The sequence below is a fragment of the Globicephala melas genome, chromosome 5, assembly GCF_963455315.2.
Source record: "Globicephala melas chromosome 5, mGloMel1.2, whole genome shotgun sequence".
NCBI classification, from domain to species: domain Eukaryota; kingdom Metazoa; phylum Chordata; class Mammalia; order Artiodactyla; family Delphinidae; genus Globicephala; species Globicephala melas.
Window position 1 is genome coordinate 47,437,687 of NC_083318.1, and position 16,330 is coordinate 47,454,016.

General features: G+C 38.5%; 2 protein-coding genes across 8 annotated transcripts in view; one reads left to right on the top strand and one right to left on the bottom strand.

Moving 5' to 3' along the window:
- Window positions 1-6,253, top strand: part of PACRGL (parkin coregulated like) — a 42,955-nt gene extending 36,702 nt beyond the window's left edge. Inside the window, exon 11 of the transcript XR_009563976.1 lies at window positions 6,141-6,253. The gene's annotated coding sequence lies outside the window, so the exon portion shown is untranslated. The remainder of the gene's footprint in view (window positions 1-6,140) is intronic.
- The window catches only part of KCNIP4 (potassium voltage-gated channel interacting protein 4), a 1,198,945-nt gene that overhangs the window by 16,898 nt on the left and 1,165,717 nt on the right, over window positions 1-16,330 (bottom strand). For all 7 annotated transcript variants that reach the window (XM_060299203.1, XM_060299199.1, XM_060299202.1 and 4 more), the window contains one exon: window positions 9,880-9,950. In XM_060299203.1, coding sequence (XP_060155186.1) covers window positions 9,880-9,950 — 71 coding nt within the window. The remainder of the gene's footprint in view (window positions 1-9,879; window positions 9,951-16,330) is intronic.

The following is a 16,330-nucleotide window of genomic DNA, read 5'->3' on the forward strand; positions in this document are numbered from 1 at the left end:
GTTCCAAAGGAAAAATACATTTTCAGACTCAACAGTTCAAGTAAACTTGCCATTAGGGTTGTGCTCAGAGGAGTGCACTGCTTTGATGGTAATATTCTAGAAAAGGTAACTATTGAAATGGTGGTAAAAGTTCAGGGTTGCTTTTGCAGTCAGCAATTGGGTCATTCAGTAATCACTGCGTGGGATGAATTACTGAGTGGTAATTGTAAACATTGGTGATAATACTCAGTAATCAAATCATAGAAGACCATCTCAGATGTCTTCCAGCAAACATAGTGCCTCAGTATCTCCCTCTGCAGGAGGCAATCTATTGTGAGGGTTAAGAGTAGGGGTTGGAAAACTATGGTCCAGGGCTCAAATACGGCCCACCATGTGTTTTTGTTAATAAAGCTTTATTGAAACACAGCCATGGTCACTTATTTCGGATTTGTCTGTGGTTGCTTTTGTCTACAACAGCAGAACTGAGTTGGTAGAATGAAGACTATATGGCCTGCAAAGCCAAAAATATTTACAGTTTGGTCCTTTACAGAAAAGTTTGATGACCCCTGGTTAAAACCAATAGGTTTTAGAGACTTAGGTAGAGCTGGGGTTCAATCCTGGTTCTGCCATTTACTAACTATATGACTTTGGACAAGTCACTTAACCTAAGTTTGTAATTCCTCATCTCTAATACGTGGCAAGTAATACAGGTCCTTTATTTTTTATCTGCAACTTACCACCCCCATCCAAAAATGCTTTTGTAAACTGAAAAAGAAAAACCTTTACCGGGAAGACAGGGGAGGTGGTGAATTTTGGTGCCAAAACTCATTTGATGCCAAAACCTGAACTGAAATGGCATGAAAGTATTCTATCTATCTATCTATCTATCTATCTATCTATCTATCTATCTATCTATCTATTATCTATCTATATCATCTCTATCCTTTATCATCTACTATCCATTATCTATCCATCGATCACATTAATGAGAAGACATTAAAAGCTATTTTAATATTTGCAAATCGTAGTAGCTTGACACAGTATAAGCTTATTTACCACTCACACACAGTGAAATACGAGTGGGGATGGGGTTCCATTCCATGTAGTCATGCAGAGATCCAGCCTCCTCCTACTTTGCTGGAAGGCAAACTGAAATATGTAACCTCACAGTCTCCATAGATGGGAAGACAGAGGAAGGAGATGTGGTCACTTCCACTAATCTCCCAGTGGTCAAAACTCAGTCCTGGTGCCACCTAGCTGCAGGAGAGGCTGGGAATACGGCCTAATCATGTGATCATAGAGCAAAGCACATGGACATTGGATCAGTAGTGCTCTCTGCCATATTTATTGTTTATCAGAGTTTTACTGAACAAATGTTACACCCTTGATTATAGCATACTGCAGACCCTGCAGGAGACATTAAATAATATAGAGTATAGGCACAGCATTACGTTTGTAAAATCTGCAAGACTCTGAATGAAACTCAGCTGACTCCAAGGATTTCAGATGAGGGACTGGGGACCTACATATTCCTCACTGGCAGGATAGCACAGTTGCTCAGAGATGCATTCTGGGCCAGACTGCTTGGGTTTGAATCCTGGCTCTCCTACTTTCTAGCTAAAATGACAAGTTACTATATGTAATTCATTCAGCCCAATGCCTGACTCATAATGAGTGCTAAACAAAGGTCAGCTGGTATTATTGTGTGTAGCTATTACTATTGTTAATGTTATTTTTACACACTTAGTACAGTGATTGACACACATTAAGTGCTTGTTTTATAATCAGATGCAGAGCAATCTTTCACAGCATCGCAGAGCAATCTTTCACAGCATCACAGAGCAATCATCTGGCCTGTGCTTGAATGTTTTCAGTGTTATAAGATCACTATGTAATAAGATGACCAATGTCATTCTTAACTGGCTTCATTAGAAAAATCTGCCTTGTAGGGGGAAGTTTATAGCAATACAAGCCCACCTTAAGAAGCAGGAAACATCTCGAATAAACAACCTAACCGTGCACCTCAAGCAATTAGAGAAAGAAGAACAAAAAAATCCCAAAGCTAGCAGAAGGAAAGAAATCATAAAAATCAGATCAGAAATAAATGAAAAAGAAATGAAGGAAACAATAGCAAAGATCAATAAAACTAAAAGCTGGTTCTTTGAGAAGATAAACAAAATAGATAAACCACTAGCCAGACTCATCAAGAAAAAAAGGGAGAAGACTCAAATCAATAGAATTAGAAATGAAAAAGGAGAAGTAACAACTAACACTGCAGAAATAAAAAAGATCATGAGAGATTATTACAAGCAACTCTATGCCAATAAAATGGACAATCTGGAAGAAATGGAGAAATTCTTAGAAATGCACAACCTGCCAAGACTGAATCAGGAAGAAATAGAAAATATGAACAGACCAATCACAAGCACTGAAATTGAAACTGTGATTAAAAATCTTCCAACAAACAAAAGCCCAGGACCAGATGGCTTCACAAGCGAATTCTATCAGACATTTAGAGAAGAGCTAACACCTATCCTTCTCAAACTCTTCCAAAATATAGCAGAGGGAGGAACACTCCCAAATTCCTTCTACAAGGCCACCATCACCTTGATACCAAAACCAGACAAGGATGTCACAAAGAAAGAAAACTACAGGCCAATATCACTGATGAACATAGATGCAAAAATCCTCAACAAAATACTAGCAAACAGAATCCAACAGCACATTAAAAGTATCATACACCATGATCAAGTGGGGTTTATTCCAGGAATGCAAGGATTCTTCAAATCTATCAATGTGATAAATCATATTAACAAACTGAAGGAGAAAAACCATATGATCATCTCAATAGATGCAGAGAAAGCTTTTGACAAAATTCAACACCCATTTACGGTAAAAACCCTCCAGAAAGTAGGCATAGAGGGAACTTTCCTCAACATAATAAAGGCCATATATGACAAGCCCACAGTCAACATCATCCTCAATGGTGAAAAACTGAAAACATTTCCACTAAGATCAGGAAAAAGACAAGGTTGCCCACTCTCACCACTCTCATTCAACATAGTTTTGGAAGTTTTAGCCACAGTAATCAGAGAAGAAAAAGAAATAAAAGGAATCCAAATCGGAAAAGAAGAAGTAAAGTTGTCACTGTTTGCAGATGATATGATACTATACATAGAGAATCCTAAAGATGCTACCAGAAAACTACTAGAGCTAATCAATGAATTTGATAAAGTAGCAGGATACAAAATTAATGCACAGAAATCTCTGGCATTCCTATATACTAATGATGAAAAATCTGAAAGTAAAATCAAGAAAACACTCCCATTTACCATTGCAACAAAAAGAATAAAATATCTAGGAATAAACCTACCTAAGGAGACAAAAGACCTGTATGCAGAAAATTATAAGACACTGATGAAAGAAATTAAAGATGATACAAATAGATGGAGAGATATACAATGTTCTTGGATTGGAAGAATCAACACTGAGAAAATGACTCTACTACCCAAAGCAATCTATAGATTCAATGCAATCCCTATCAAACTACCACTGGCATTTTTCACAGAACTAGAAGAAAAAATTTCACAATTTGTATGGAAACACAAAAGACCCCGAATAGCCAAAGCAATAGTGAGAACGAAAAATGGAGTTGGAGGAATCAGGCGCCCTAGCTTCAGACTATACTACAAAGCTACAGTAATCAAGACAGTATGGTACTGGCACAAAAACAGAAAGATAGATCAATGGAACAGGATAGAAAGCCCAGAGATAAACCCACGCACATATGGACACCTTATCTTTGATAAAGGAGGAAGGAATGTACAGTGGAGAAAGGACAGCCTCTTCAATAAGTGGTGCTGGGAAAACTGGACAGATACATGTAAAAGTATGAGATTAGATCACTCCCTAACATCATACACAAAAATAAGCTCAAAATGGATTAAAGACCTAAATGTAAGGCCAGAAACTATCAAACTCTTAGAGGAAAACAGGTAGAACACTCTATGACATAAATCACAGCAAGATCCTTTCTGACCCACCTCCTAGAGAAATGGAAATAAAAACAAAAATAATCAAATGGGACCTAATGAAACTTCAAAGCTTTTGCACAGCAAAGGAAACCATAAACAAGACCAAAAGACAACCCTCAGAATGGGAGAAAATATTTGCAAATGAAGCAACTGACAAAGGATTAATCTCCAAAATTTATAAGCAGCTCATGCAGCTCAATAACAAAAAAACAAACAACCCAATCCAAAAATGGGCAGAAGACCTAAATAGACATTTCTCCAAAGAAGATATACAGACTGCCAACAAACACATGAAAGAATGCTCAACATCATTAATCATTAGAAAAATGCAAATCAAAACTACAATGAGATATCATCTCACACCAGTCAGAATGGCCATCATCAAAAAATCTAGAAACAATAAATGCTGGAGAGGGTGTGGAGAAAAGGGAACACTCTTGCACTGCTGGTGGGAATGTGAATTGGTGCAGCCACTATGGAGAGCAGTATGGAGGTTCCTTAAAAAACTACAAATAGAACTACCATATGACCCAGCAATCCCAGTACTGGGCATATACCCTGAGAGAACCAAAATTCAAAAAGAGTCATGTACCAAAATATTCATTGCAGCTCTATTTACAATAGCCCAGAGATGGAAACAACCTAAGTGCCCATCATAAGATGAATGGATAAAGAAGACGTGGCACATATATACAATGCAATATTACTCAGCTATAAAAAGAAACGAAATTGAGCTATCTGAAATGAGGTGGATAGACCTAGAGTCTGTCATACAGAGTGAAGTAAGTCAGAAAGAAAAAGACAAATACCGTATGCTAACACATATATATGAAATTTAAGGAAAAAAAAATGTCATGAAGAACCTAGGGGTAAGACAGGAATAAAAACACAGACCTACTGGAGAACGGACTTGAGGATATGGGGAGGGGGAAGGGTGAGCTGTGACAGGGCGAGAGAGAGGCATGGACATATATACACTAACAAAAGTAAGGTAGATAGCTAGTGGGAAGCAGCCGCATGGCACAGGGATATTGGCTCAGTGCTTTGTGACCGCCTGGAGGGGTGGGAGAGGGAGGGTGGGAGGGAAGGAGACGCAAGAGGTAAGAGATATGGGACATATGTATATGTATAACTGATTCACTTTGTTATAAAGCAGAAACTAACACACCATTGTAAAGCAATTATACCCCAATAAAGATGTTAAAAAAAAGAAAAAGAAAAAAGAAATATCTCCCTTGTAGAAACCACTGTGGTTAACATCTAATAAATACTGAGGACATATTTGGTGCTGGGTACTCAGCCAAGCCCCTAACTGACATCACTTTGTCATCCTTCCTTTACCCTATGAAGTAGCTTTGCTTGCTGATGATTCGCAGAGATGAACACTAAGCCCAGAGGGTTGAACTACTCAGCCCAGGGTCTCACAGCCACTTGGTGGTGAAGGGGTTTTAGATCCAGTATTATCTGGATCCAGGGCCCCTCCTGTCTTACTCACTCTACCCTTTGGAATTAAGCAAATTAAGTAGGAATCTTCCATTTCCCTTTATCTCAGAATCAGGATGGTCTCTGCTGTGCCTCTCAAGATGCTATTGTTACCCCAAATATGTTCATTGCCTAATCATCTCTGTTTTCTAGAGACTTTTCAGGTAGGTAATCAATTTAGAAACATAACTACAATAACTTAGTTTTAATTTTGATTTAACATTTATTAATTTAACCATTGGTTTGTCTTTAAAGAAAACAGTTTTTTTACCAACATGCTTATAGTATATAGCCATTATAACTAATTTCCCAAATTTTAACCAGCATTCATCACAATTACTGTGACGAATGTTACGTATTACAATAGTGACATTATGCATGGTTCCATATCATTAACACCAGACTAAATTTACATGTGAAATTGGATACAATGTGCTACAAGTAATTGATGGAACGTTTCTGATACATTAAGTAAGTTCAAGTAATGAAATCACTAGCAGTCTTTGTCTTACTCAAACTAGCTATGAAAGATTGTATTAGGTGAACTGGGATGTTTGACTTTTATGTTATGGCTAAACTAAGGCCGGTGCTGGAATTAATCTTGTTGGTAAAGTGCAGCAGACACTAATACGATATTGTTCATAGGCTGCCAAATCGGAAGAAACGTTACAGGGGACTGGTACCTATGACAAGCTCACATCTTCCCCACTAACTGCTGCTGCCACATCGGAGTCGACCCAACTGCCCTCGCCTTGACCACTGCCAGCTTCTCCTCCTATTTTCCCGGTGATATTTCTTGGTTAAGTTGTGAGATGACACATTGAGTTTCCTGGCCCAGAATCTTCATTTTAGTAGCGCTCAATCTCTATGAGCATCTAGGATGTATGAGGAAGCACTTTGCTGCCCTGGTCACTCTGCCCCAGGGCCAAACTGAATGACCTCTCAGCAGGCTGCACCTCCCTTTTGTCATCCTGACTCCACAAAGCGTTGAAATGTAAGTCTACCAATTTAATTTTAATATCTCTTGAACTTGTCTCCTCCTCTCCAATGCCTTAACTGTAGTTCGGGCTGACATCAGCTCCTGTCTGGACCCTTGGATAAATAGCTGCTAAATGGACTTGTTTCTAGGAACACAGCCCTGATACCTTAACTTCCCCGCTGAAAATTCTCCAAGGGCGCCTCACCTCCTGCAAGATAATTCAGCCTCTTTAGCATCCTGCCTCAGATGTGTGAGGATCTGTCCTCCGCCTCCTTACACAGCTTTCCTGTCACCCTCCTCTTTTGTATTCCACCTTCTAGGTGGTTTACAAATGCTTTCTCTTCATTCCCAGGCCTCTGCCTCACTCCCACTGCTTCCCATCCTGAGCCATTAGTCTCTTGAGCATCTCCGGCTTGTCCTTCAGACCTAGTTCATCAAGTCCATGGACAGGCTTCCCTGATACAGCCCCACCAGTGCCCTTCCTTGTTGATTCCACACCATCATCTGCTTTCCTTTATCCTGGCACTCACTGAAATTTCTGCTCATGTGTAAGATGCACCCTTCCCAATCCTAAATATGCATACCCTCTAAGTTATCTGGTTCCCATTATAAACAGTGACAATTCTGCCCCCAATTCCAGTGTGTGAGTGGGGATTTCCTCACACCATCAAGTTATCTCCAACACCAGATATGTGTCTTATAATTGAACTTAACGCTGATACTTCCTACCTGGAGACAGAGCCAGATACTACATCATTGCCCCCTCCCAGCCCCCAGCTTCAGATGCTACTTGCAAGTATAGGTTGTCACCTGTGCTTCTGACCAATGGGTTACATATTGGAGGTTCCAACAAACCTTTTCTAGGGTTCAATGACTTTGCTAGAGCAGCTCACAGAACTCAGGGAAACATTTACTTACTAGATTACTTGTTTTTTGTAAGAGGATATATCTCAGCAACATCCAAGTGGAAGAGATGCACAGAGCAAGGCATGGGGAAAGGGCTTGAGCTTCCATGCCCTCTCAGAGCCCCCAGCTCTCCCGAAATCTCCAGGTGTTCACCAACTGGGAAGCTCTCTGAATCCTGTCCTTTTGGGTTTTTAAGGAGGCTTCATTACAGAGGCATGATTGATTAAATCATCGGCCATTGGTGACTGAACTCAGTCTCTAGCTCCTCTCCCCTCTCAGGAGGACAGGACGGAGGGACTGAAAGTTCCAACTCTCTATAATCAAGTGGTTGGTTCTCCTGGCAACCAGCCCCCACCTCTAGCTGAGGTTCAAAATTCACCTCATTAACATAACAAAAGACATCTTTGTTGTTCTCCTCACTTAAAACCCAATGTTTTAGGAGTTCTTTGTCAGAAACTGGGGACTAAGACCAAATATATATTTCTTTTCTTGGATATATATTTCTTATTATAAATCACAATATCACACATATATTAAAGAGTGATAATAATGTTACTCGCTAGAGACAAAGCACAGCCATTCAGAATATAAGCAAATAGATGATTTACACATTCTACCCATGTAATATAAATAAAATATACATAATAAAACAAAATAATACATAATATATAAGTAAATGTAATAAATATATAAATAAAATATATTTTATTTATTATTCTATTATAAATAAATAATGTATTTAGCTATGTGAATACTCAGGACATATTTCATCTTACTGATGCTTACATGTAGTATTTTATGAACAAAATTAAATACAAATCACTTGAAGTACATAATTTGAAAAGGGATTTCCTTATAAAATTGTCAGTGTGGTGAATGTAGCATTTTGTTATACTTAATTTCTTTCTTCTATCTCTCACTTACGGACCTTCGAGAGCAGGGTTTTTATCAGCTTTGTATTTCCAAGGCCTACCACAGTAACAGGCCCACAGTGGATGCCAGTAAATACTAATTAAATTGTTTGCTTTCTGGGTTTGCTGTCATGCAGTTGGGAAAATGCACTTTTCTTGTATAAACACATAGAAAGTACTAGAAAGCAAACTCACTGTGTGCTGTCATTCGCACTTATTTTGAAAGATAAGAGCAGCTTCTTGACAATACAATGAGGGAAAGTAACTGTTCTTAGGCTTTTTCTTTCCTCTCCTCAAAAATTATCAGGCAGTACTAAGAGAGAAGTTTATAACAATAGATGCCTACATTAAAAAAAGGAGAGATGTCTCAAATAAGCAATGTAACTTTATCCCTCAAAGAGACAGAGAAAGCACAAACTAAGCTTAAATTAGAAAGAGGAAATAACAAAAATTAGAGCAGAAATAAATAAAATAGAGAATAGAAAAACAATAGAAAAAAAATCAATGAAACCAAGAGTCGGTGTTTTGAAAAGATAGACAACATTGACAAACCCTTAGCTGGACTAAGAAAAAAAGAGAGAAGACTCAAATAAATAAATAAATCAGAACTGAAAGAGGAAATATTGTAACTGATGTTACAGAAATAAAGAGAATAATAAGAGACTACTATGAAAAATTCTGTGCCCACAGATTGGATAACTTAAAGAAAAAGTGGATAAATTCCTAGATACACACACACAACTTACCAAGATTGAATCATGAAGAAATAGAAAGTCTGAACAGACCTATAACTAGGAGATTGACTCAGTAATCAAAAACCTCCCAACAAAGAAAAGCCCAGCAGCAGATGTCTTCACTGGTGAATTCTTCCAAACATTCAAAGAACTAACACCAATGCTTTTCAAACTCTTTCAAAGAACTGATGTGGAAGGAATACTTCCAAATGAGGTCAGCATTACCCTGGTGTCAAAGCCAGACAAAGACATCACAAGAAAACTACAGGCCAATATTCCTGATAAACACAGATGCAAAAATCCTCAACAAAACACTAGTAAACCAAATCCAACAGCACATTAAAAAGATCATGCACCATGACCAAGTAGAATTTATCCCTGGGATGGAAAGCTGAATCAACATATGAAAATCAATTAATGTGATACACCACACTGACAGAATTAAGGGTACAAATCATATGATCATCTCAATAGATGCAGAAAAAGCATCTATTGACAAATTCAATACCCTTTCATGATATATACTGTCAACTAGGAATAGAAGGAAAGTATCTCTACATAATAAAGGCCATACATGAAAAGGCCATAGCTAACATCACACTCAGTGGAGAAAAACAGAAACCTTTCAATGGAGAAAACTAGAAACCTTTCCTTCTAGGATTAGGAGCAGGGCAAGGATGCCTACTCTTGTTGAATGTTCTTATTACAATAATAATAATAATGGAATAAAAGGCTCAAAAAGAAAAAAAAAATTACATCACCAAACTCAAATTTTCACCTTAGAAGCACTAAATCCCTTTCAATGTGTCTAAAGTCAAAGCATATTAAAAAAAAAAAAAAAATCTAAGACTTACCTCAAAACTTACAGCTCCATTGTGGTCCGTATCAAATGCATTGAACAGAAAATGTGCGTATGTGGTAGAGTCTGAAATGTTGAAAATAAAATAATAAGTTAGCATTTTTATCCTACAAAGGATTTGTATAGCATGTCCCAAGCCTCTTTCTATCTAGGAAAATCTACTCTACCTCCTTTGACTTGTGCTTTCTTCTCAGCTGCCCACCTTCTCTCCATAGAGGATTGTAATTTGAGATTCATAGGTGTGAGTTACCTACAGAGGCCATTGGTGACAGAAGCTCTCTAAGTTTCTGGCTGGAAATGCTCTGAACACATGGGAGACTTAGGTGATGTTACTGACCCTGGGATGAGTAATGTTACCATAGGTGGGTGTGAGGATTAACAAGATGCATCTGGAAATCGCATAGTGCTTGGCAGGGACTATCTCTAGAAGAAGTAAAATAATAAAAATACTAATAATGAGGCACAGATGAATTGCTATTATTGGTGTTGTTATTATTAGTTTGTTCATCATTTTACAACCCAGATAAGGATATCAGGACTCAGAGAAGTTGAGAAACTTGCCCAAAGTCACACAGTCCATATGGAGTAGAGTGGAATATAACTTAGGTCTTTCTGACCAAAAAGCTAAGCTAGCCCATAGCCAGTAAGGCTGCCTGATGAAGTGGAAACCAGGGTGATTTGGGAAGTTTCTGAGGCCATGTTGAAAGTGGATTGTGTGGTCCTAAAGGTTCCCAGTTGAAAGCAGTGAGGAGCTCCTGCTTTGCCTGGGTCCTGGATGGGATTAGAGGCTCTGGGCAATGGTAGACAGCTTTGGACAGCTCTCTTGTCCCAGTGCCACACGATGGTACCTAATGATACTGAAGTTCTCTGAAATCTAACACTTCCTCTGAGTTTGCTTCAAGTAGGTTATTTCCCTCTAATTTTTCTTTCCTTCCATTTTTCTCCTTTGTCTCCCTAATCTCTGAAATTTCTGGCTTTATATTTTTAAAGTATATGTATTTTTCTTATTGTGTTCTTTTCTTAGTGCACAGTTTTCATTTTTAAGTGCTTCTGTGCTTGACCCTTGATCAAATTTACGTGATTCTTTTAAATGTTTCATCTCATGGGTTTTAGCCTTTTATTGTAACCTCTTTTATATTAAAAAATTATAACCTTTTAGCTCATTGGCTCTAGCCTTATATCTTCTTTTTAAAACCTCATCTATTTCTATTTTATAACTTTTAACCTTTAATTTTACTGGGATTTAGCAAAACTTCTGTTCGCCTTTTACTTTATGAACTGCTTTTTGAAGACTGTCAAGAAAGTAAGTCATAGAAGCAGGAGTAGAGAATAGCTCTCCCCAAATAAGAGAGAGGTCAGAGGTCATGCAAACTTCTCTCCTAGCTCTCAAGCATCCATGGCCTGTGTATGGATTTTCTTCCCTGAATGCCTCACCCCAATGGTTAACTCTGTTGCAGGCCATATATTTCACAAGGTAAATTGTATACTCAGTTTCTCAAAATGGTGGTGGTACTTTCTTTCACCTCTTATCTTGAAATATGATGTGAGGAACCACTTATTTTTAAACGTATGAATTAATAACACTGTTTACAATGAGCCAAACAGGCACCACAATTGGGCCTTAACGGTATGTAAAACTGTTGTTTGTAGAGTGGATGTCTATCTTGTGTTTATTGGTCACAGGAAGAAGCCCTTTCGGGTATGAAACCAGGGTTTTGACTACAATCAATTTAGTGAGATTGTTGGGAAGTTCCATATAGAATTATCAAGAATTGTCAGTCTATTTCTATTTGCAAAGTTGTTTTGCTCTCAACAGTACTTTTACGTAGACTTCTTGAACTATTTAGTGCCCTATGGAGAAATGAGCTGACAGATGGTATGCTAAACTTATTTTCAGGGAAGAAAAAATAAGGGATTTTGCATATTTTAAAATGAGCTTCATTAAGCAGGTCTCTTGTTACTTTATTTATACAGTAAGAGTAAGTGCCTTTACCTCAGCAAGCAGAACGCACCGTGAATAATGGCTCAGAACAAACGATGTTGGCAACTTTTAAAAACTTAAAACACAAGATAATGTAGGCATACAATAATTACCATCCTTCTCAGATGAGGTTGTTCTAGTTTAAAGCTTGACACAGGGGACACACACTCTCAAGGTTTTCCCTAATGTGGTTCAGAGGACGTCTTTTTCCTCTAAATGTACCTTGGCAAGTTTCCTGGAAGTGAAGCCAGTTTTCTAACCTACATATACCAGGCGGAGAGAGGTTGCTAATACAGTAGTGGAGTCAGATTGCCCGAATTTGAATCTCAGCTCTACCAACTATTAACCGTGTGACCTTGGGTGTGTTGTTTAACCTCTCTGTGACTCAGTTTCCTCAGCTACAAAATCATAACAATATGTACTTCAGAGAGTCATCATAAAGAGATTAAATGAGGTACTATACCCAAAATTCTTAGAACAGTCCTAGGCAAATATTAAATGTTCACTAATTATTAGCTATCATTATTAAATAAATGTGATCAAATTTTTTTTTACAGATTAATACAGTTCACCTGAAAACATTTCTATTTTTTGTGAACTCTCAATTGTGTATCTAAGTGACCGAAGTTCTAACCTAATGGAACTTCATGCTCAGTGAAAACCAGTACAATTATATCATGAATGGTACTGAGTTTCTGACAGAGTTTGGATTTCTTCAGTAGACATCCGGAGACAGTGAAAGATTTTAAAGAAGGGGAATGATGCTACTAGCTTTGATGGGGTGAGAGGAAGGAGATAAGGCATTGGAAGTGTCTGACTGGGCACAGAGGTGGATTCTGTAGAGAGAAAGGAAACTGTCCACAAAACCATCTTGGTCTGATTTCATCTGACTGTGCTCTTCTTAAATACTCAGTAAATATTTGCTAAAAGGATGAATAACTGGCATCCTGGATTCTAGATTTCAGTACAGTTCAGGGCTCAAAAGAAATGGCAATGGTTTCTGCTCTTCCCATATGAGCTGACAGTCTTCTTTGACCATAATTCCTTCCATATAACAAAAACAGTTACTGAGTATCATATTGATGACTTTGCTCAGTTTCCTGTAATTTTACTTGTGAAGCTGAAAATTAAGTGTTGAAATTTTACAGTTAGGGGACAAAATTTGTGGAGTCTTAAGATAGGAAGTGATCTTGGATACCATTTAGCTATTTATCTAGATTTAACAAAGGCGGGAAGTGGGTGTAGGTAATGTTAGGGACGTAGTTATGGTCACCTAGTTAGTTAACGGTAGAGTTGGTAATGAAATCAAGACATTCCCACACTAACTCTTAGAAATAAAGGATGTTAGAACAGAAGGAAAACATGAGGATTCTTCTGTTCCACATCTGGTGAAGGAACAACCTGAGGCCCAGAGAAATAAGCTATTTGAGTCACACATTTTCGTGGGGGCAGAGAGTCTATCTGTAAACTCAGGACTCTTGACCTAGTCCAGTGTCTTTAACCCAATTATGACACAGTGACGATACCAACTAATCCCTTGGTTGAAAAGGCCATTGATACACATACATTTCAGAATATTTAAACAAATACACTTGATTATCATGTTCCAGGTCTGTGGTTGAAATCAGTCTGGTTGATTTCTTTCTTCCACCACAAATCCCCTACTCCCACCTGAATTCAGGCAAAAGGTACAGACTTAGATTAATGCATTTGAATATACAATTCATGGCAATGTTACTACAGTAAGGCAGGTTCACATACATGAGTGGTAGTCTCTGTTAAGTATGCTCTCTCTAAATCACCCTGAAAATTCCTAGAAATATTGTCTGCGCATGAGAAGGATATTCAGTGGGTGGAGTTATTTGGAAAAAAAATTTAAACCTTTTATGTCCATGGAGCTCATCTAAGTGCCTCAAGTGTCTTGAACGCAGTGATTGTTCGATAAATATTTGTTGACTTAGATTCTTCTGACTGAAGCTCACTGATTCGTTCCTTCAGTAGCTGTTTATCAGGTGCCTTGTATAGTCAAAGCAAATGCAAAATTCCTACAACAGAAGCAGGAGTAGCCCAGGAAATTGGAATTTTCATGAGCTTTAAAAATGCCTGGTGAGCTAAGAGTTTCTAAGCTAAGGTTTCCCCTGTACGTGGCGCTGAAAAGCATTGCTGGGCTTCCCTGGTGGCGCAGTGGTTGAGAGTCCGCCTGCTGATGCAGGGGACATGGGTTTGTGCCTCGGTCTGGGAGGATCCCGCATGCCGCGGAGTGGCTGGGCCCGTGAGCCATGGCCGCTGAGCCTGCGCGTCTGGAACCTGTGCTCCGCCACGGGAGAGGCCACAACAGTGAGAGGCCCACGTACCGAAGAAAAAAAAAAAAGAAAAGCATTGCTGTAATGATACAGGTAATGGCACAAACAAGCCATTTCCTCTCGGCTTGTTTTATAGGAGACATACTTTATCCCTTACGAACAGGAAGATTCTGTTCAGTCCAGCTGTGCTGACATCCAGAACTCCAAACAAGTCGTGCTTGGTAAACCATCTTGCTAAGAAGTAGAGAAAACTAAAGAGCCTGACACAGTACAAATTGCAGAAGGTTCTGGCAATAAGACAAAGAACCTCCCTGGAGGAAACTGTGAGACATTGTGATTTATGGACCCATCATTATTACGACTCATAATGAGAGACATCTGTTGCTTTCAGGCCATCAACCTAAATAAATGACTACACAGAAATGAGAGGATGGCCATAACATGGATTTGCCTGCCATCGGAGAATACATTCCTCCTTAGGACATTTTCCCTTTTCTAGCGGCACTGCAAGATACAATTTGCATGCGTGATATTAATTTTTAAAATTGCAAGTCATCATTTTTAAAAATATTTCATTTCCTTCAGTAATGCTGGCTGCTTTTAGATTTATGCATTCAATTAACAGGAATAATCAATGAATTTTTAAGAGTGCAAAAGTGATCTTTCCACAAATCCCTTTGGACTTTGTAACAAGAATCCCTTGCAAAGGATTGTGCTTAAGTAGATGTTCTCTAATGTTGAAATGTTATTTTTCAGATGAGGATAAAATTTTAATGTGAAGTTGTATCCAATTTGTAGCATGTAATAACTTTCATTTGAGATAATCAAAAAATAAAAGATTTCCATTTGTGCTAAGTGTTTTTTTTTTTAATTTTTATTTATTTACTTATTTATTTTTGGCTCTGTTGTGTTTTCGTTGCTGTGTGCGGGCTTTCTCTAGTTGCGGCGAGCCGGGGCTACTCTTCCTCGCGGTGCGTGGGCTTCTCATTGCGGTGTCTTCTCTTGTTGCAGAGCACGGGCTCTAGAGCGCAGGCTCAGTAGTTGTGGTGCACGGGCTTAGCTGCTCTGCGGCATGTGGGATCTTCCTGGACCAGGGCTTGAACCCGTGTCCCCTGCATTGGCAGGCAGATTCTTAACCACTGCACCCTCCGTTTGTGCTAAGTGCTTTGATATTAATGCCTATCAATATATTGTCAGACACTTAGTTTATAGTAAACATCATTCTTTTAAAAAATTCCATGGTTTTTAATAATTTAGAAATATGTGTTAAACAAATGATATTCTAAATTCCTTATCAATTCAGACAAAGGATCCATTACAATCCTGGCATCAGACCCTATGACCAATACCTGTCTGTGGGCTGTTATTAATGAGATGGGGTTAGGGAAGTTGTCACCTATGATGTACCCAAATTCATGTAATAGTGGGTCACCCTGTGTTTTCTCCGAATTCTAATTTAATTCTTTGAAAAGTCCATCATAAGTGAAACTTTCTAGCTTGATAATCCATGCCCAAAATTGAAATTTTCAATTTCAATTTCAACCTATTAAATATCTAAAGCCAAAAGTGAATCTAATTTTTGTATGAAATAATTAATATTTAAGTGTTGTATACATTCAAAGTTCCTTTTACAGATATTATCCCATGGTGAGGTGGATGTCATTCGTTCATCCATGCATTCACCCTGTTTTGCAGTGAGTATCTAGAGCAACTACTTGTCACTCACTGTTCCACGACCTGTGGACACAGCAGTGAGCAAAGCTGACAAAAACTTTTGTTCCCTTGGAGATGACATTCTAGTGGAAAAAGAGACAGTAAGCAACAACACAAACAAATGAAATATATATTATTAGATGCTCTTGAGAGCTAAAGAGAAACATAAAGAAAAGGCCTGGGGGATATGTAGGGTTGTCATTTAAGCCAGGGTGGCCAGAGGAAGCCTCACTGAGAAGGTGGCATTTGAATAAAAGCAGAGGCGGTGAGATATTGAGATGGATATTCGGGAGAAAAGAATTCCAGGCAGAGAGAATAAGGAGTGAATTCAAAGGCCCAGAGATAGGACTTCCCTGGTGGTCCAGTGGTAAGACTACAAGCTTCCACTGCAGGGTGTGTGGGTTCAATCCCTGGGTGGGGAACTAAGATTCCACATGCTGCACGGCCAA